This window comes from Pogona vitticeps, chromosome 1 (assembly GCF_051106095.1).
Source record: "Pogona vitticeps strain Pit_001003342236 chromosome 1, PviZW2.1, whole genome shotgun sequence".
Lineage (NCBI taxonomy): Eukaryota > Metazoa > Chordata > Lepidosauria > Squamata > Agamidae > Pogona > Pogona vitticeps.
In genome coordinates, this window is record NC_135783.1 from 179,188,029 (window position 1) to 179,208,045 (window position 20,017).

At 41.1% G+C, this 20,017-nt stretch overlaps 1 protein-coding gene across 8 annotated transcripts in view; it reads left to right on the forward strand.

The window, feature by feature from the left end:
• The window catches only part of MDH1B (malate dehydrogenase 1B), a 28,719-nt gene that overhangs the window by 1,081 nt on the left and 7,621 nt on the right, over positions 1-20,017 (forward strand). For 2 of the 8 annotated variants that reach the window (XM_072978272.2, XM_072978275.2), the window contains exons 2-10: positions 271-383; positions 1,249-1,344; positions 1,421-1,555; positions 6,464-6,606; positions 7,505-8,004; positions 9,433-9,574; positions 12,558-12,721; positions 15,737-15,876; positions 17,186-17,237. In XM_072978272.2, coding sequence (XP_072834373.2) covers positions 271-383; positions 1,249-1,344; positions 1,421-1,555; positions 6,464-6,606; positions 7,505-8,004; positions 9,433-9,574; positions 12,558-12,721; positions 15,737-15,876; positions 17,186-17,237 — 1,485 coding nt within the window. The remainder of the gene's footprint in view (positions 1-270; positions 384-1,248; positions 1,345-1,420; positions 1,556-6,463; positions 6,607-7,504; positions 8,005-9,432; positions 9,575-12,557; positions 12,722-15,736; positions 15,877-17,185; positions 17,238-20,017) is intronic. The other 6 variants (XM_072978301.2, XM_078379533.1, XM_072978286.2 and 3 more) reach the window with 5 other exon arrangements.

A 20,017-nucleotide genomic window follows, 5' to 3' on the forward strand; every position in this document is an offset into this window, starting at 1 on the left:
TTGTTTCAGATACAGTTACCTGAAAAACTTGAACACAAGGCTTCTATTATGAAAGATGCCATTGGTTGTCCTGTGAAATTCAGTGGTACATGATAGTGTCCCTGCCATAACTAGTTTGAAAACAAAGTGAAAGAAAAAGTGGCAGATACTGTATCCTCTGTCTTGATTATCCTCTTTCTTTTTACTAAACATTTATTTTATTTTTAATATCAGATAAATTCCTCTGGCATCATAAGCTTGAGAATGTTTACCATTCTTGTTAATTTCCAGGTAGGGCAGATTGCCCCTATTATGCAAAGGCAGAACTCGTAGCAGACTCTCTTGAGAAAAATCTGCCTAACTTCCGAATACACAAGATTACTCAGCACCCTGACAACTGGGAGGTAAGAAGGCTCATAGACTAAACAGGAGGGAAACCTCACTCCCCTCCTCCTGCAATCTCAAGCCACCTATGCTGGAAGTAGAAGACTGCAGTCTGGTTCACTAGTGCATGAAATCCCAAAGTGTGCAAGTCTTTGGACACATATTTTCAGGTGACACGTAAGGCACCCTTGTGGGAAAAGCTGTTGTACTGTGGATGGCTCTTAGGATCCTGGCCATTAAATATGATCATGTTTATCCTCATTTTATCTCAGAGATCGGATACTTTGTCTTTGCTACTGTATATGCCATCAACTTGCTTCTGTTTTAGGATAACCTGAGTTGAAATCCTCCAAAAGGTCCTGTCATTAACAGCCTTGTTCTGTTCTTGTAAACTAAAGCCTTTAGTGTGTAACTCCATCTAATGTTAAATCTTCCTTTTTTCCTATTGCCTTCAAATTATCCTAGGATTATTGCCCCTTTTCAGTTGTCTTGTATTCCTTTCTCCCACCTCCCCACTTTTTTAAATCTACAAAAAATAAAATAAAATAAAAGAACAAGAATATGCAACAAGGCTTAAAAATGTCTCCTCCTTAAATCTAATCTTTCAAAGGTTTGCATGAGTTTCGAGAGAGGAGTATTGATTAAGGAAAGAGAGAATGTGACAACAATTTTGATACATTAATGTAAGAACTATACTGTACATCTTTGCAGCAATTTGATTTACAGCATTTTAACAATCCACTTGCTTGTTCAGTTGCAGTTGTGATGTATCTGAAATGTAGTGGCAGAATTCTCACACATATCAGAAAAAAAGTGAAAACATTCATGTGAAAGATTCATAAGAATTCTTCTACCTCTCTTTCTATCTTTGGTATTCAAATATAGACATCCACATGTGAAATAATAAGCCTCTTCTTGAAGATGAAAGGAGGAGTTATTTGGATGCATCACCTTGGGAAACTGAAACATTCATGTGTCAAGGTTGTATAGAAGCCTTCTCCCCTATGTTTATCATGCAATAATATTCTATTCTTAATTTGGGGGTGTTTGCTTTTAGACATGGCTGCAGGAAATCTGTGAGAAGAATGGATGGGAACACAAGCGTTCTCCTATTATTTGGAGGGAGCTCTTAGACCGTGGAGGAAAGGGCCTTCTTCTTGGAGGATTCAATGAGTTCATGGAACATATTCAGGTAAAAAGTTTCCATCTGAATTTTCAGTATATTTCTTCTCTTTTTCTTGTGAGGAAAAGGGTGTATCTATATTTAGGCAGTACAGTGGTACCTCACTAGACGACGACCCCGCTGTACAACGAAACCGCATGACAATGACTTTTTGCAATCGCTATAGTGATTTGCAAAACAGTCATTCCTATGGGGGAATTATGCTTGACGATGATTTGGTCCGTGCTTCGCGGACCGTTTATTCAGAAGACGGCAATTTTTTCCGACGATCATCGGGTTCCTAAAATGGCTGCCCTGTGTTTTCCGGACCCATGCTTCGCAGGGCAGCCATTTTAACAGCTGATCGGTGCTCGCAAAATGGCTTCCCTATGGGCGATCTTCACTGGACGAGCAGGTATTTTCCCCATTGGAACACAGTAAACGGGTTTCAGTGCATTCTAATGTGGAAAGGCTTTTCCCATGATGACGATTTTCCCGGAACAGATTATCGTCATGCGGGGCACCACTGTATCTAGTATTTGTTCATGTTATTACCGTGTTTCCTCGAAAATAAGACAAGGCCTTATATTAATTTGTGCTCCAAAAATGCGTTATGGCTTATTTTCAGGGGATGTTTTCTCTTTTTTTCATGTGCAACAATCTACATTTATTCAAATACAGTAATGTCATCTTCTGGTTGCTGCACCATGGTTGAGGGCAGTGTTTCACTTACCGGGGGCTTATTTTTGGAGTAGTGCTTATATCAACAGCATCCTGAAAAAATCATACTAGGGCTTATCTTCAGGTTAGGTCTTATTTTCAGGGAAACAGGGTATTAGTGTTTCGACTCATATATTGCCTCATGCTAGAGCACTCACTGCATGGCTTACAACATAATTATGCAAATAATATATTTGCCTTCCAATGAGCTGGGTACTGATTTCACCAACCTCGGAAATATGGAAAGCTGAGCCAACCTTGAATCGGCTACCTGAACCTGTTGGGATTGAACTCAGGTAGTGAACAGAGACTTGACTGCAGCACTGCAGTTTAACCACTGCACCACGGGGTTCTTGTTCACCCTTGTCTCAACAATATGCTATAGCATGAGCATATTTGTTAAGAAATTAGTCAGCTGGGACTTATACTATTGAGTTAGAATCATACTGGAAGATTATGAGGGACACAGAGCATCAGGGTGCCATAAAGGAGAAAGAAAATATTTTTAATTGAAGCCACTGGGAAAATACAATGAGCTGTAAATTGAACTGGAAGAATATTAGCCTAATATGAAGATCAGAAAATTATTCCTAAATTGTATGAACCACATAATTATGGAGAGTGAATGACTGCAATCTAAATATTTTTGCCACTGCAAAGAACTGGCCTGGATCAGTGGTTCCCAGTCATTTTCACTGGTGTACCTCTTGGCATTCCATTTCCATAAATTGTACCCTTCAGATTAATGAATGTCTGTAATGAATATGGTGGTTGTCATTTCAAATATATATGTTGTAACTGTAAATAGCCCAGTATTGGGATTAAAAAGCAATGGAATAATAAGATGAACAGACAGTGCATATATATTTACATTCAGTTGTGCCAGTTTTCAACCACTGATGCATCCCCAATAATACACAAATTGGAAAATTAATTTTAAACTTAAAATGATGGCAAAGAGAAGGGAAGACACAGAAGAACTTATTCATGAACGCTGTTCACAAGTCTCACTGAGGTGTCTGCTTACATATACATTGGTACCAGCACAAGAGCACTTGAATGTTTGCGAAGCAGAGGAGAGTGAAAGCTGAGCGTGTGAGGGGCATGCCTCTGAGCATGCATGCTGTAGTGGCATGTTCATAACACATTGTTTGGGGGGGAGGTACTCTCCACCATCCACCAAAATGACAAAGCAAGGGAACAGGGCGTTTTCTCAGTGTTAAATAACAAAGAAACCCACTCCACCTCTTGTTGTTCAATTAATTGCACAACTTTTGACTTGTATCTTGACTAACATTTTGATATACAGTATGTGCCTTTTTTCAGCCTTATTCTCTAAACCCTAAATGTTCTGATTTATACCCCTGAGGATACATGTATCCAGGTTGGGAACCACTGGCCTAGATGATCATGCTTGATTGTTCATTTATAACATACTCAAAACTGCCGTGTTAGTTAGGCATCCTTCAGTCTCGAAAGACTATGGTAGCGTGCTCTGTATGGAGGGCTTGGAACAGCGCCTAGTGTGGCTGAGGAGGCCAATTCGAGAGTGACAGTCCCTTCCACACTGAAGACAAACCCAGTCTGTCCCCTGTCCGGCTCCCTGGTTTTGCTGCTTTTGTGACTCCCTCTTTGCCTCGGCCTGCTGGGCAAGGGTCTCTTCAAATTGGGAGAGGCCGTGATGCACCGCCTGCCTCCAGGCTGAACGCTCAGATGTCAGGGTTTCCCATCTGTTGAGGTCTATTCCTAAGGCCTTCAGCTCTTGCTTGCAGATGTCCTTGTATCGCAGTTGTGGTCTCCCTCTGGGGCGCTTTCCCTGCACTAATTCTCCATACAGGAGATCCTTTGGAATCCGACCATCAGCCATTCTCACGACGTGCCCGAGCCAACGTAGATGTCGCTGTTTCAGTAATGTATTCATGCTGAAAATTCCAGCTCGTTCTAGGACTGCTCTGTTTGGAACTTTGTCCTGCCAGGTGATGCCAAAAATCCGTCGGAGGCAACGCATATGGAAGGTGTTCAGCTTCCTCTCCTGCCATGCACAAAGGGTCCAGGACTCACTGCAGTACAGGAGTGTGCTTAGAACACAGGCTCTATAAACCTGGATCTTCGTATGTGTCATCAGCTTCTTATTGAGCCATACTCTCTTTGTGAAACTAGAGAACATGGTGGCTGCTTTGCCAATGCGTTTATCCAGCTCGACATCTAGAGAGAGGGTGTCAGAGATGGTTGAGCCGAGGTACACAAAGTCATGAACAACCTCCAATTCTTGTGTGGAGATGGTAATAGAGGGAGGTGAGTCCACGCCCTGGCCCATGACTTGTGTTTTCTTCAGGCTGATTGTTAGTCCAAAGTCTTGGCAGGCCTTGCTGAAATGATTCATGAGTTGTTGGAGGTCTTCAGCAGAGTGGGCAACAATGGCTGCATCATCTGCGAAGAGGAAGTCCCGCATGCATTTCAGTTGGACTTTGGTCTTCGCTCTCAATCTAGAGAGATTAAAGAGCTTTCCGTCTGATCTAGTCCGGAGATAGACGCCGTCGGTTGCAGCTCCAAAGGCATGCTTCAGCATGACAGCAAAAAAGATCCCAAAAAGTGTTGGTGCGAGGACACAGCCCTGTTTCACTCCGCTTTGGATGTCAAAGGGGTCTGATGTTGAGCCGTCAAAAACTACAGTGCCTTTCATTCCCTCATGGAAAGATCTGATGATGTTAAGGAGACGAGGTGGACATCCAATCTTGGGAAGTATTTTAAAAAGGCCATCCCTGCTAACCAGATCAAATGCTTTTGTAAGGTCTATGAAGGCCACTAAGAGTGGCTGTTGTTGTTCCCTACATTTCTCCTGCAGCTGTCGGAGGGAGAATACCATGTCAGTGGTGGATCTATTAGCTCGAAATCCGCACTGTGATTCTGGATAGACTCTATCTGCAAGCACCTGGAGCCTCTTCAGCACAACACGGGCAAGCAGCTTCCCTACCACACTAAGAAGAGAGATGCCACGGTAGTTATTGCAGTCACCCCTGTCTCCTTTGTTCTTGTACAATGTGACGATGTTTGCATCCTTCATGTCCTGTGATACTCCACCTTCCCTCCAGCAGAGACAAGAGACTTCATACAGTTCAGTGGTGATGATCTCCTTACTGCATTTCAGCACTTCAGCAGGGATGTTATCCTTTCCAGGTGCCTTGCCGGAGGCGAGGGAGTCCAAGGCCGCTTTTATTTCTGCTAGGGTTGGTTCGTTGTCCAGCTCTTCCAAGACAGACAGGCACTCAATGTTATTTAATGCTTCTTCGGTTACTACATTCTCTCTGGAATATAGCTCAGAGTAGTGCTGTACCCAGCGTTCCATCTGCTGTGCTCGGTCCTGGATGAGCACACCTGTAGCAGACTTCAGGGGAGCAGATTTCTTCTGTATTGGACCTAAGGCCTGCTTGATACCGTTATACATTCCTTTGATGTTACCTGTGTCCACTGCTAACTGTATCTGAGAGCAGAGCTGGAGCCAATAATCATTGGAGCATCTCCTGGCAGCCTGTTGGACTTGACTGCGAGCAGCTCGAAGAGCTTGCAAGTTGTACTCGCTAGGACAGGCTTTGTATGCTGCTAGAGCTCTTCTCTTATCCTCGATGGCTGGCATTAACTCCTCTGAATGGGCTTTGAACCAGTCAGCCATCTTTTTGGTCTTCTTGCCAAAGGTAGACAAGGCGGTGTTATAGACAGTGTTCTTGAAGTGTTCCCATCGTTCAGATGCATTTGCATCAGCCGGATCTGGAAGGGCTTCCTCAAGTGCTTGGGCAAATTCCTTCACTTTTCTTTGATCGCAAGTCTTGCTGATGTCAATACGTGGTCTTCCTTCCTTTTTCATGTGATATACTCTCTTTGTTCGTAGTTTTACTCTATAATCAGCACTCTGGTAACTGCGTGTGATCGTAATACTAGGAAGGCTGGAACGTCTAGTGAGGATTAGATCAAGCTGATGCCAATGCTTGGATCTTGGATGCCTCCAGGAAACTCTGTGTTGCAGCTTCGTGTTAAAGAATGTGTTGCTGACACAAAGACCATGTAGGTCATGTGTAAATGCTGTTTCCATTCTATCCCTTATTCTTTCTTTTTTTCCTTTTTTAAGAAATAGGCTTTGTTTTCCAGATTTTGGAGTATGCAATGATTTGTAGCGCATGACCCATATTTGCAAGTGTGTGAATTATTCTTTCTAATCTTCAGCAGTACTATGACGTCACATCAATCATGAAGACAGCAGAGATGCTCCTAATAGCTAAGGAGAACCTGCAGACACACATAGAAGTTGAGACAGAAGAGGAAGAACAGAAAAGTCTTATTAACCCCCTGCACATTTGGATCAATAGGTGGGAATATTAAAAAGAACTGTATAGAAGTCTCAGAAAACTTCAGTCTAATTCAGCGTTTCCCAAAATTTCCAGCAGTCTCATTTTGATTTTGAAACACTGTCACATCAGTTCATTTTAACAATGGCAATTGATTGTTTATTAATAATTTAAAATAAATATAAACTTGTTTTACAGGGAAAATAACCACAAACAGATTTTCTTGAGAAATCCTACATTCAAGTAGTGACATCTAACACAGAAATTTGTTTAAACCAATTAAAATATTTTCCCAGTATCAAAATCTCACAATTCTGTGCCCCCTTGGAATTTCTTTGTGCCCCCAATGTGATGTGTCCCCCTCCCCCAGATTGGGAACCAATGGTCAAATCCATTTCTTATTTTATACTATAACTATCATAGAAACTAGAAAACATGCTTAATCTCGGATATGTGCCTGAAGAAATGCACTCACTGCTTGCAATGCAAAGGTTCCCAGTAATTGCACATGGACAATGTGATATTTGGCATTATGACACATTTGGAAGAATCTGGGCAGAATTTATGGAGTCAAGTGATAAAATCTTAGTCTACCTCTTTCTAGGAGAAATTGTAGCTATACTTGTTAGTCCTCCACTGATATTCATCTGACCATCTTCCCCATTTGGTGTTGCATTTGCTTGCTTTCCCTAGCTATGACATCTTCTTACTTCTGTTTTCTCTTCTCATTCTTCATATCTACTGTTTTGGTTTGTTTCCTGTGATTTCCTGAATGGGTTAGTTTAATTGAATAGGCTTCAGTCTGCTAGCATTAGCAAGTCATAATACCCAGAGGCAGATAGGCAGATCAACTATGCATAAGTTCAGCAGCATTTTTTCAATGTAGAAAATGTTACCTTATCATTTTTTTTCCAACCAGTGCATCCGATCATGTCTGCTATCACTTGATCCCTCTGTTAACCAATGGAGAAATATTTGGTATGGATACTGAGATCAGCCTCCACTTGTTTGACAGAAGCAGCTGCAAAGAAGTTCTTGAGGGCGTAGTCATGGAGACAGAGGACTTAGCCTCCCCAGTCCTTCGTAGTGTCTCCTTGCACATTGAACTGGACGGGGCTTTTCTTGATGGTGATGTTATAGTTTTACTTGATGATGTCCTTCAGGAGACAATCCCAACGCTTGAAGACTGCATCCGACAAGTGGCCAGGCAATGTGAAATCTACGGTCCTTTGATAGAAAAAAATGCCAAAAGCAGTGTCCGAATTGTAGTTATGGGGAAGACATTTGCCAACCTTAAGGCATTAATGCTGATGACACATGCTCCATCCCTTAACCCTCGAAATATTGTTACTCTTTCCACTCTCTTGGAAAGTGAAGCAAAAGCCATGTTAGCAAGAAAATTACAAATGCATCCAGCAGGTGAGTAAGAAGTGGTTATGGATCAACCAATAATTTAATTATTTAGCACTTACAGTATTTTAATTATTCTCAGGACAAAATATGTTTAAAAATACGCTTTATAAAAGCAACAAATGAAAATCTGATGGAACCATATATTTTATATTGGCATAAAACCCCATGAAATTCCTCAAAATTAAAAACATTCCACGCTATACAACCTAATGCCAATAATGAAAGTTATTTCTGGAAGAAAATAACTTTTAGGGAAAAGCATCTGTACAACAGGCACTTTGTCTAAGAATGCCTCTCTGTAAGTGCTTATAGAGAACCAGTGTGGTAGGAGACCACATAATAGTCCCAACTTGTCCCTGCTAGAGCAGCTATTGATCTGAGTCACATAGTGACAAATCAGCGGATCAGCTGGGTGCTAGTAATGCTGTTGATAAATATAATCCATGGAATTTCTGGAAGAGCATTAGTTTTCCCGTATATGATTGACCTCAGTGAGTGTTGACTAAGCACTTTAAATACGGTATAGATGTGAGCTAATGACACTTATGGGGTTAAGCAAAGATTCCCATTCAGGCTCACCATCTCATTTCTGAATCGAAGAGACGTGATAAGGAAGACCTGATTAATATTGTTCAAATCGCACTGTACCAAAGGTCAACAGGAACTGGTGTCAACCAATGAGGTCATAGAAAAAGGTGATTAGTTGTGACATTTTAGGTGTTTTGGGCCTACATTATCCACTAAGTAGCCTTAGCTAGAATAACCGTTATGGCAACTGCAGTCCAGAAATGCATGAGAGGGCATGGTTGGCTACTCTCTTATGGATCTCAGAGGCTTCTACCTAGACATAACAAAGCATAACACATTCTGCCCAAACAAAGAATAGCACATTATTGTAAGGATGTGATGGCAAAGATATGTCCCTTCTGTAGGCTATGCCAACTCTCAGCAAAGCTGTCATTTTCCACCATGAAGCTATTAGAATAGAGTGCTGAGCAAATACTGCTTCAATACAAAGGAACATAAGGTGGGTAGATGGTTCTTACATGAGTGACTATATCAATAGCAGCTAAAGATCATGATGACTATGTAGAGCCTATATGTTCATTGGCAGTATCTTGACAAAGGGTATCAAGGGAGAGATGTTGCTCTCAGGGCCTTCTTATGGTCTTTTGAGAAGCATCTGGATAGTCACTGTGAGAAACAGGATGCTGGAGTAAATCAGGATAGGGAAACTGGCTCTCCACCTAATCTTGAACAACTGTCTCCATCTTCCATCCTTATTGGCTAGACAGATGGGTCTGAGGGGAAATAGAGTCCAACAACATCTGAAGGGTTGCAGTTTCCCTAGATAAATGTTAGTTTTATCCAAAAGAGTTGCTCTTACATTCTTACTGGTTTGTTCCCTAACCTTCTTATTCTTCTCTTTAACAGGAATAAAAAATCTTATAGTATGGGGTAATGTCACTGGGAGCAGCTTCATTGATCTGAGTAAAACAGAACTCTATAGATACGATAGTGCCATCTGGGGCCCGCCAAGCTTCTTCCGTCCTTTACTGAATGTGCTGTTTGATCGGTAATTTGATGATGATAACAAGAACAACAATGTTGTAATTTGCTTGTTTTACAGCTCCTGAATACCCAGGGAGTGCTGCACTCTCTGAAATAGAAAGAGCTTGTAATATGCTTGATTTTTGTATTTTACTATCTTAAGATTTGCTATAATTATGCTTTTTGGCCTGTGTTGGTATTTGAAAAATCTCAGACAAACAAGAATTTCTAACTGAGTGGCTTGAAAAATGATATGATATGCAATTGTATTAAGATGTAGGCAAGCTCTGAGGACAAATTCCAGAACTGAATAGAGTGTTTTAGGACTGGATTTAGTATAACAAGATTTCTCTCTACCTCACTTTACAATTGCATCAGAAGTGTACCAACACTTTAGTTTGCAAAATTCACACCCTGTTTATCCATGGCCCCTGTCCCCCACCCCTTCACTTAACACATAAAAGTAAGTAAATAAATAAATAAATAAATAAATAAATAAATAAATAAATACACCAACACTTTAGTTTGCAAAATCCACCATCAAAATGAATAGCAGGAGCTATTCACTTAAGTCACATGTATAACCTTTACTTTAAGTGAAAGGGATTAAGCTAAGTGATTTAATCCTTAAAGGGATTAAGTAATTTATCTGACCTTTAATTCATTTTACCAATAGGAAGTTTTCCATTAAAAATATGTTTTCCTTCATGTATCATTAGATTCCATGTAGAATATTGCTTAAGGAAACATTGAAGCCTGGTATTTTGCCTTACAGTTATTAAGATCAAAGTGTTGTAAATGGGTTACAAGTAAAGGCAACATAATTCAGCTGCTTATGACAGTGGCCAAAAGCAGAAAGAGGTACAGTGTGGCTTTGAAACATATTTTACCTAATTTTTTTTTTAAAAACTGTTGTTTTCTAGATTTTTCCTGAAAGACTCGTGCATTTGGAAGTTGATCTTTTGTTTTGCTTTTAGGTACCCATGACCTTCATTAGAGACTCACATTTTACATTCAAATCTGCAACTGAAACTAAACATTAAGGAGCTTAAACATTCCCAACAGTTAACCTGCTTTCCTTCCCCAAACAGTATTTTCTCAGGTATATGTACATGAGCAATCAGACTTGGAATTTCAACCAATGCTTACTCTCTAATGGCCACTTACAAAATGTTGTTGTTTAGTCATTTAGTCGTGTCCGACGCTTCGTGACCCCATGGACCAGAGCACACCAGGCTCTCCTGTCTTCCACTGCCTTCCAGAGTTGGGTTAAATTCATGTTGGTCGCTTCGGTGACACTGTCCAGCCATCTCGTCCTCTGTTGTCCCCTTCTTCTCTTACCTTCACACTTTCCCAACATCAGGGGCTTTTCCAGGGAGTCTTCTCTTCTCATGAGATGGCCAAAGTATTGGAGCCTCAACTTCAGGATCTGTCCTTCCAGTGAGCGCTCAGGCTTGATTTCCTTTAGAATGGATAGGTTTGTTCTCCTTGCAGTCCAGGGGACTCTCAAGAGCCTCCTGCAACACCACAATTCAAAAGCATCAATTATTCGGCGGTCAGCTTTCTTTGTGGGCCAGCTCTCACTTCCATACATCACTACAGGGAAAACCGTAGCTTTGACTATTCGGACTTTTGTTGACAAGGTGATGTCTCTGCTTTTTAAGATGCTATCGAGGTTTGTCATTGCTTTCCTCCCAAGAAGCAGGTGTCTTTTAATTTCATGGCTGCTGTCTCCATCTGCAGTGATCATGCAGCCCAAGAAAGTGCAATTTGTCACTGCCTCCATATCTTCCCCTTCTATTTCCCCAGAGGTGATGGAACCAGTGGCCATGATCTTAGTTTTTTTGATGTTGAGCTTCAGACCGGTTTTTGCACTCTCCTCTTTCACCCTCATTACAAGGTTCCTTAATTCCTCCTCACTTTCTGCCATCAGAGTGGTATCGCTGCATATCAGAGGTTGTTGATATTTCTTCCGGCAATCTTAATTCCAGCTTGGGATTCCTCCAGTCCGGCCTTTCGCATGATGTATTCTGCATATAAGTTAAATAAGCAGGGGGACAATATACAGCCTTGTCGTACTCCTTTCCTAATTTTGAACCAATCAGTGTTTCCATACCCAGTTCTAACTGTTGCTTCCTGTCCCACATATAGGTTTCTCAGGAGGTAGATAAGGTGATCAGGCAGTTCCATTTCTTTAAGGACTTGCCATAGTTTGTTGTGGTCCACACAGTCAAAGGCTTTTGCATAGTCAATGAAGCAGAAGTAGATGTTTTTCTGGAACTCTCTGGTGTTCTCCATAATCTAGCGCATTTTAGCAATTTGATCTCTAGTTCCTCTGCCCCTTTGAAATCTAGCTTGTACTTCTGGGAGTTCTCGGTCCACATACTGCTGAAGCCTGCCTTACAAAATAAGTCATGCTAAAAGCAGGATATGTAGGTAAGGAAAAGCATGTGCTCAGCATTTGAACAGACATCTCTCCTTAACAAATGTCAAATTTATCATCTAGTTTCACTGTGAGCTGGAAGATGCCCTTTTCGAGACATTCTCCTCCCCAGCATTTTCCAGTGATCTGTAATCTTCCCCATCAGCACCAAAGCACTTCTGGAATTTAAGTGACTACAGGAAATGTGGGAGGATGGTAGACAATATAGCTAGGAGGGGAATGGGCGGGAGAAAACGACTCATCTCACAGTTCAGCAGCAGATTAAAGATAAAGCACTCACGCATTTGCACCCTAGTTTGTAGTGCCTAGAGATGGAGAGGCGCAAACTGTTTGGGGATCTTCCTCATTGTCTGGACATGCCACATCATTTCACATTTTCTGAAGAAATTGTGGCAACATGTAAGGCTAGAGATTTGAAACAAAATTTCTTGAAGAGAGCCTTTATTAAAAAAGAGAGAGAGAGAGAGGGAGGGAGGATTGCTTAGTGTTTCTGTCTTAAAAGGAGTAACTTTGTTGTAGCTTTATGTATTTGTATTTAGGAAAAACTGTCCTTTCTCACTAACAGTGTGTGGATGCGTACGGAATTTCTGATAGCACTGAGTTCTCTGACTTCTTGGGGAACTCATTGCTTAGGCTTGGCTCCTGCACACACCATCGCTACTCTGCTGAAGTCCTGGTACCAGGACTCCCCACCAGGAGAGATGATCTCTCTAGGAGTAATTGCTGAAGGTAAATATTGTCTTTTATTCAAATAATCCTCAAGTGCTTCTCTATCACACTACTCTATTTATATGAGAAACCACAGAAAAGATGTATCTAAATGAAAATATTAGGACTAGAGATGGGGCATTCCTATATGAATTCAAATATTCCCCCCCCCGCAGGTGCAGATAACGAGGGTCTGGCCCCCTGGGGCTGGATGTTCCATTCACGATTCCGCTGCTGCCGCAGCCTCTGTTCTCCCTTCCTATCGCTCCGTTGCTCATGATGGATTAGCCAGTCCTGGCAGAAGGTGGGATGACGAGCCTCTCTGCAAGATCGAAGAGTGGCTAATCCATCACAAACAATGGAGCAATAGGAAGGGATCCTGGAGCCTGCAGCAGCTGCGGACAGGTGAGTGGTCAGTTTGGCCCCAGAGGGCCAGACCCTCATTATCTGCACATGTAGGGGGATATTTGTATACGAATACCCCCATATAGGCTTGTGGATGGATGGATCATGAAGGTAGTCTTTGTGAGATCTTGTATGATTTAAGACTGATGGAACTCCTGGGTCTTGCTGTGTTAGTAATTTGTGTGTTGGATCCAGATACTGAGCTTGATTAGATGGCCAAATTGGAGTGGGCTGGATCAAGCTAAAGAGAGTTACTTAATTTCAGTTAAGGTGGGGCATGGCTGTAGTACAATCCTTGTATTTGCTTGCAAGGAATCAGGAGGTCTTGGGTCAGGAAACCACACCGCACCTGAAGTGACCTTGTTTAGCACAAGCAAGATCTTGTTTCACTTTAAAGGGAAAATTGTTTCCCTTTATCACACACCCCCAGTTCCCCTGTTTGTTCTTGTACACACCCAGTTTCCCTTTCGGGCATGACATTTAATTTTCACCCTTTTTCGCTGCAACCAGTGGATTTCTTTTATCCACAATATAAATTATTTCACTCAGACACTGGCTACCAACAATTGAAAGTTTATATTAAAGTTACAGATGTTCTTTATATATTTACTCAGAATCACAATCATTGAAATGTCCTCTTTTATTTACTTATTTGCCATTTAACCAACTTCTGTATTTACTTGTTACTATTCTCACTTCTAACTTTGACTATACAGTGGTGCCTCGCATTACGAGCGCACAGTTGAACGATGAATCCGCATTGCGATGCGGATTTCCCCATCGCTAATGCGAGGGCATGCTCGCATTACAATGGGGGAACAGGTGTTTGGCGGTTCCAAAATGGCCGCCGGACACCCAAAATGGCCACCGGACACCAAAAATGGCCACCAGGGACACCCAAAATGGCTGCCGGGGACACCCAAAATGGCCACCGGAATACCCAAAATGGCCACTGGAACACCAAAAATGGCCGCCGGAACATGGGAAAACATCGGAGAACTGTGAGTTTTGGGCCCATTTGGAATGCATTAAACTTTGTTTCCCCGTTCTGCTTAACGATGTTTTCCCATAGTGAAGGTTAATCTGGAACGGATTAACCTCGCTATGCGGGGCACTACTGTATAGCTCTTTAACTCCTGACTAACTGAAATCCTAACTCTACTTCTAACTCATTTCTAACTGAAATCTCTAACTCTGGTCCTATCTGATTTTTAACTGTCTTCCATTCTCCTCTTATATTCCATTGGTTCCTCCCTCCTGCTCAACCATTGGTTGCAAAATCAGGGTTCCATTGTGATGGACAGGTGTGGTTTCTGGCCTGTCCGTCACACCCTTTTAAAGGGAAGGATCTCTCAAGAGGGTTAAGACTGTCTCTTTTGATAAGCTGCTTTATTGGAAACTTCTGCTCAGCTCTCCTTTGGAGGGCAAGTCAGGGGGGAGACAATTTGCATTTCTTTTAAATTGTTGATAATTTATCAGCAGTGCTTTGAAGGGCTTTTTTAAAGGTCCTGTGAAAGTATTGCTGATTCACTGTGTCATGGTACCCAAAAAACAAGAAAAAACCAGTGCACTGAAAGCCTAATAATATAAACAAAACCTCTGTTTTACTAAACACACCTATTAACAGTTTACTTAAATGCTTTTATAGATACATGTCATGAAATATCAGTCAGATATATAAAATAAATAGTTGTGATATCCAAACCACCTTAATTGAAATCCTAATCACATTAATTAAAAATATATATACAGCCACAGAAATGCCTAAAAGATTATCTCAAGGCTACACACATTTATAATATTTACAGTTCTTTTTAGCAATAACCATCCACTGGGAAGCCTGAACAATAATTCATACAAAGAGCTAAATTAATTCATTTAAGTGCTTAATTTGTATAGGCCATGTCTTGTTATGCTCGACATTTCCTTGAGAGTTATTCAAAATTCTCACCGCTTCTTTTCAGAATGTACCGTATTTTTCGCACCATAAGACGCACTTTTCCTCCACAAAACAGGGGGGTGGAAAGTCTGTGTGTCTTATGGAGCGAAGAAAACAGATTATATTTTCCTGTTTTCTTCCCCTAAAAAATTGGTGCGTCTTATGGAAAGGTGTGTCTTATGAAGCGAAAAATACGGTAGCTTGCTTTGATAACACACGGTCCTTGTTTCTTGGTAATAAACTGTCCATTGCTGCTGACCAAGACATTTGCATATGAACTTGGTTTCTGTGTTTTTTATCAACGCGCAAGGAATAAACTTCATTCTTGATAGACTTCCCATGGAGAGAAAACTCTTCTGGTTGTATCAATCCTTGCTCGTGGTTACTGAAATTGCTACAGTTCAATATCATCTCCCCTCCTCAACAAGCCAAACAGTATTTGTTCTCCACCTTTCAGACCTCCACTTAGCTTCTAAATTAATTGGGGGGGGGTATACTTTTACTGCCACTGGTAATGCTGAGAGTATTATCAAATTACTGAGTGCCACTTCAGTAATTGAAGTGACAAAATGGATGGACATGATCTAGGTTCTTGTCATTCCAGTTTTAATGGTAAATGATAAAGGTGTGAGACCATGTGTGTTATCTGTGATGGAAGGAACATTTTGCAGATTACCATTTCTGTTCCTTAGGCCAGTTTGGGCTTCCTGAAGGAATTGTCTATTCCATGCCTGTAAAATTCAAAAATGGCAACTGGATTGTCTGTACAGAACTAGAGATTAGTGAGAAGAATCAAGAGTATCTTCAAATACTAGCCTGGGACCTAATTCGGGTAATATGCTGCATTCATTCCAGTAGTATGTGAAACATGTGGTGAATCTCTTTCAACTAAAGGCCAAATTGGCTTTGAACAAACATTTAGGGTCACATGGCAATAGGAGGCAGGAGCACAATAATTTATCATTAATAGCTATATTCCAAACTTCTTTATACCATTCATTTGATTGAAAATCATGCTTTACTTTTGAATTCCTTGCTACCATTAATCTTGCTGCTGTTAAAGAATTTGAATTCTTTTACTTTCCAGCTTCATTGCACCTTATCAAATATTGATAAAAGAGCTATTTTAGGGCAAACCTCTATCTTAATCCTTTTGTTTGCTTCCTTAAAAACCAACCATCAAAATTTCATTATATTCTCACATTCCCACCACATATGAAAATAAGTACCTATTTTCTGACATCCTATCCAACATAAATTAGAGTAATTATCTATTTGATTTAATCTCACCAGAGTTAAATACCTTCTCCAAACTAATTTATAATTTTTTCCTTTATCCTTACTGACATAGATTTTAATGTTCTTTTATCCCATATAGTCTTCCAGACCTGAGTACCTTTTTACTCTCCCAAATAATGTTCCCATAATGTTTTAAGATAATATTATTGGTTCTCTGCTGTTGTTGATATCTTGTAAATTCTGCTTATTATCCCTTTCATTGTCTTATTTTCATCTACCTTTTCCTTTTCTAATACCTTCTCTTCAAATCTCATAAAATCCTACATTTACTGTTCCTTTTTACCCAGTCTTTAGTCCACTGCTCTAACTGAATAAGATTAAACCAATATATTCTTTCCATTCCTGAGATCTATTATTTTTCTTTATTCCCCATCTTTTCTAACTAATTTTTATAACAGTAACTTTTTTTTCTTAATAGAGTCACTATATTTCTCCAGTTATACCACTGGATGTAATGGAGAAGTTGATGGAACATTTTTTTAAATATTTGTTCCAAATTAACAACATATTTTTAAGAAAAGAGTTTTCAGTATTTTTTACAATGCTTTTATTTTGTTTAAAGAAAATATTCTTGGGAGTCTCACCAATTTCCTGAGATTCCAAGCTTAACCATATTAAATTATTAAACTGAGACATATTTTCTTGAGCACTTTACTTCCAAACCAACAGGTTTGGAAGTAAGCTATAAACATTATGCAAAGGAAGCAGACTAATATATTCAGGCAAAGGTTATAATGAGTTATGTTAATTGAAGTTAATTTATTGGAATGCAATTTCTATACAGTATATAAAATGTGTTATCACCTATAATTGTTCTGTGGTAAATATTTTTCCCCATGCAGGAAAAGCAAGTTGCATTAGGTGAAGTGAAAGAATTGTACCCACAGAGGCGAGGTAAAAATAAGCAGAATAACAAGAGTACTTTTTGTAACAACTAATACAAGGAGAATCTGAGGATCAGATTTCAAAGCTTATATTCTTGGGGCTAGATTTCAAAACTGAACAAAAACTGTAAATATATACTCTTTGGGTTTTAGCTGAAGCTGAATGAACTGTAACCATTTTATGTAGTGCTAGACTCTTGGAATCCTTGGTTACTTGAGGATTAATAATACAATGTGAATTTCATTTGTAATTCTGTCAGCGAAAATGCATAAAAAGGACAACAATGTGGCACAAAACCATTTGTTATCAAGATACAGATGTTTGGCCATAAGAACTGTACTTTAGCATTGTTTCAATCAATGTAAAAGTTGCTGGGCAGATGACACATGTGTAAAACCAATTTATTTGGCTATGAAAGTTGAGTTTTTGTCACGCAGCTGGTAAAGGCTTTTTAAAATAACTTGATCCCTAAATTGCTTCAGTCCCATTTGCTTTGTGTATGTAAATGCTCCTGTAAGTTTCGTAAGTGCTTTAAGAGGTAGTAAGGAGTCTGTAGCTGCAATCCTGGCCGTAAGAGGGAAGCCAGACCCTGCAAGTATAGTCAAGTGGGGGAAGGATCGGAAAGCTGTTCCTCATATGAAGAAGGGAAATGCCTCCGCCAGCAATCAGAGTGCCTGGGGGCTCAATACCATAAAGTGTTCAGGTTTATCTAGTCTAAATGCTCTCACTTGAACATCTAAAGGTACAGGGATCCTCTCCCTTGGCAAAGTTGCACTTCATATCCACCAAAGCATCAGTCAGGAAGCCATGAGGTAGATGCCCTTAAATGGCCTTATTTCTTCCTGTTCGGCATGCTAAAATTGTATCTGTTGCCTTGTACTGGCTACCTTTTTTTTAAAAAAAAATCCCAAGGGAGATGTCAATAGTTCAACAGGACAGAGAAATTTAACAGCCAGAGGAAAGCAGTCCTTCCTCCTTGGAAAATTAAAAAGCTCAGAATATTGTGAATTTCTGAGTTCAGTTTCACTTTGGGAAGGAGGAGGAAGAGTCTTGCCATTTTCTCTCTCTACTGGCTTGTACATTTCCATGATTGTATCAGATTATCAATATCCTCCTTGGCATTTTTTATTTTATTTTTTTTAGATAAGGCAGCCAGCATGAGGTAGGTGGGTACAGGACAAAGCCTAACCCCCTAAGTGTAGTTTCTCAACAAATGTGACATTGATGTAAACAGAGTTGGAAATGACTCGGATCAAATTGGCAGTGTGACCGCAACCGGAGCTTCACAACCAAAAAGACCCAGTGACGCTTATGTCATGAGTCATGACTGAAAGAGACTGCAATGTTTTTCTCAAACAACCATGCCAACCTACCTCTAATTCATATAGCAAACTGCTTTTGGAAGTGAAGGGATTTCTGACGGGGAAGATGTCAAAACTACGCACTATCACATTTGTTGAGAAACTACACTTAGGGGGTTAGGCTTTGTTCTGTACCTACCTACCTCATGCTGGCTGCCTTATCTTAAAAAAAATTCCAAGGGCGATATTGATAATCTGATACAATCAGTGAACTAGCAGGATATTCCTTGTATCCCACCCATTGATTCCCATTGTTTTATAGTTTCAAGGCACCAACATTTAGAACATTATCAGATGTATCAAGCACTGGGCACAGGACAGTGCAAGATAGGAAGAGCTAAATAGTGCGCGACCTATCTGGAACTGGTTCAGGTGATAGGCCTCCCCCTAGTTTTTCCCCTGACCAGTTTGCAGCCTTTTTAAAATCTAAAGTGGAGGCCATCCGCCGGGAGCTCTCTCCGTTTTTAAAAACAGTGAGTCGAGCAGAGATGTCCAGCACTCCATCTTACCCAGTGACTTTCGATTCTTTTCAGCCTGTAACGCCTGATTCCGTTTCCAGGGTGCTTGACCGCTGCCGGGCCACCACCTCCTCCTTGGACCCTTGCCCGGCCTGGTTAATCAAAGCAGCCAGGCCGATAACAACAGAATGGGCCACAGTAATAATAAATGAGTCTTTCCTTGAGGGTAGATTTCCATCCGCCCTCAAGGAGACACTCATTAGGCCCATAAGAAAGAAACCTAGTTTGGCGGCGGACGAAATTGGCAATTATAGGCCTGTCGCCAATGTTTCTTTCATGAGCAAAGTGGTTGAGAGGGTGGTGGCTGATCAGCTCCAGGCTCACCTGGACGAAACGGATGCCCTGGATCCATTTCAGTCGGGCTTCAGGCCGCGCCACGGTACTGAGACGGCATTGGTCGCCCTGTACGATGACCTGCTGAGGGAGGCCGACAGTGGCAAAATCTCCCTGCTGGTCCTCCTCGACATCTCGGCGGCCTTTGATACCGTCGACCACGGTATCCTCCTAGGGAGGCTCTCTGAGTTGGGAATTGGTGGCTTGGCACTTGCCTGGCTCCGTTCCTTCTTGGGGGACCGTCCCCAGAGAGTTCAGCTTGGGGAGAGCGTCTCGGCCCCGTGGAGTCTCAATTGTGGGGTTCCACAGGGGTCGATTATCTCCCCAATGCTGTTTAACATCTATATGAGGCCGCTGGGTGGGGTCATTAGGGGATGTGGGGCTTTGTGTCATCAATATGCCGATGACACCCAGCTCTACATCTCCTTTTCACCAACTGCAGGTGATGCTGTCCTTTCCCTTCAGCGTTGCCTGGGGGCCGTACTGCAATGGATGCAGGAGAACGGACTGAGGCTGAATCCGGATAAGACGGAAGTTCTGAGGGTGGGTGCCCCCATGGTAGGTGGCTTGGGTGGCT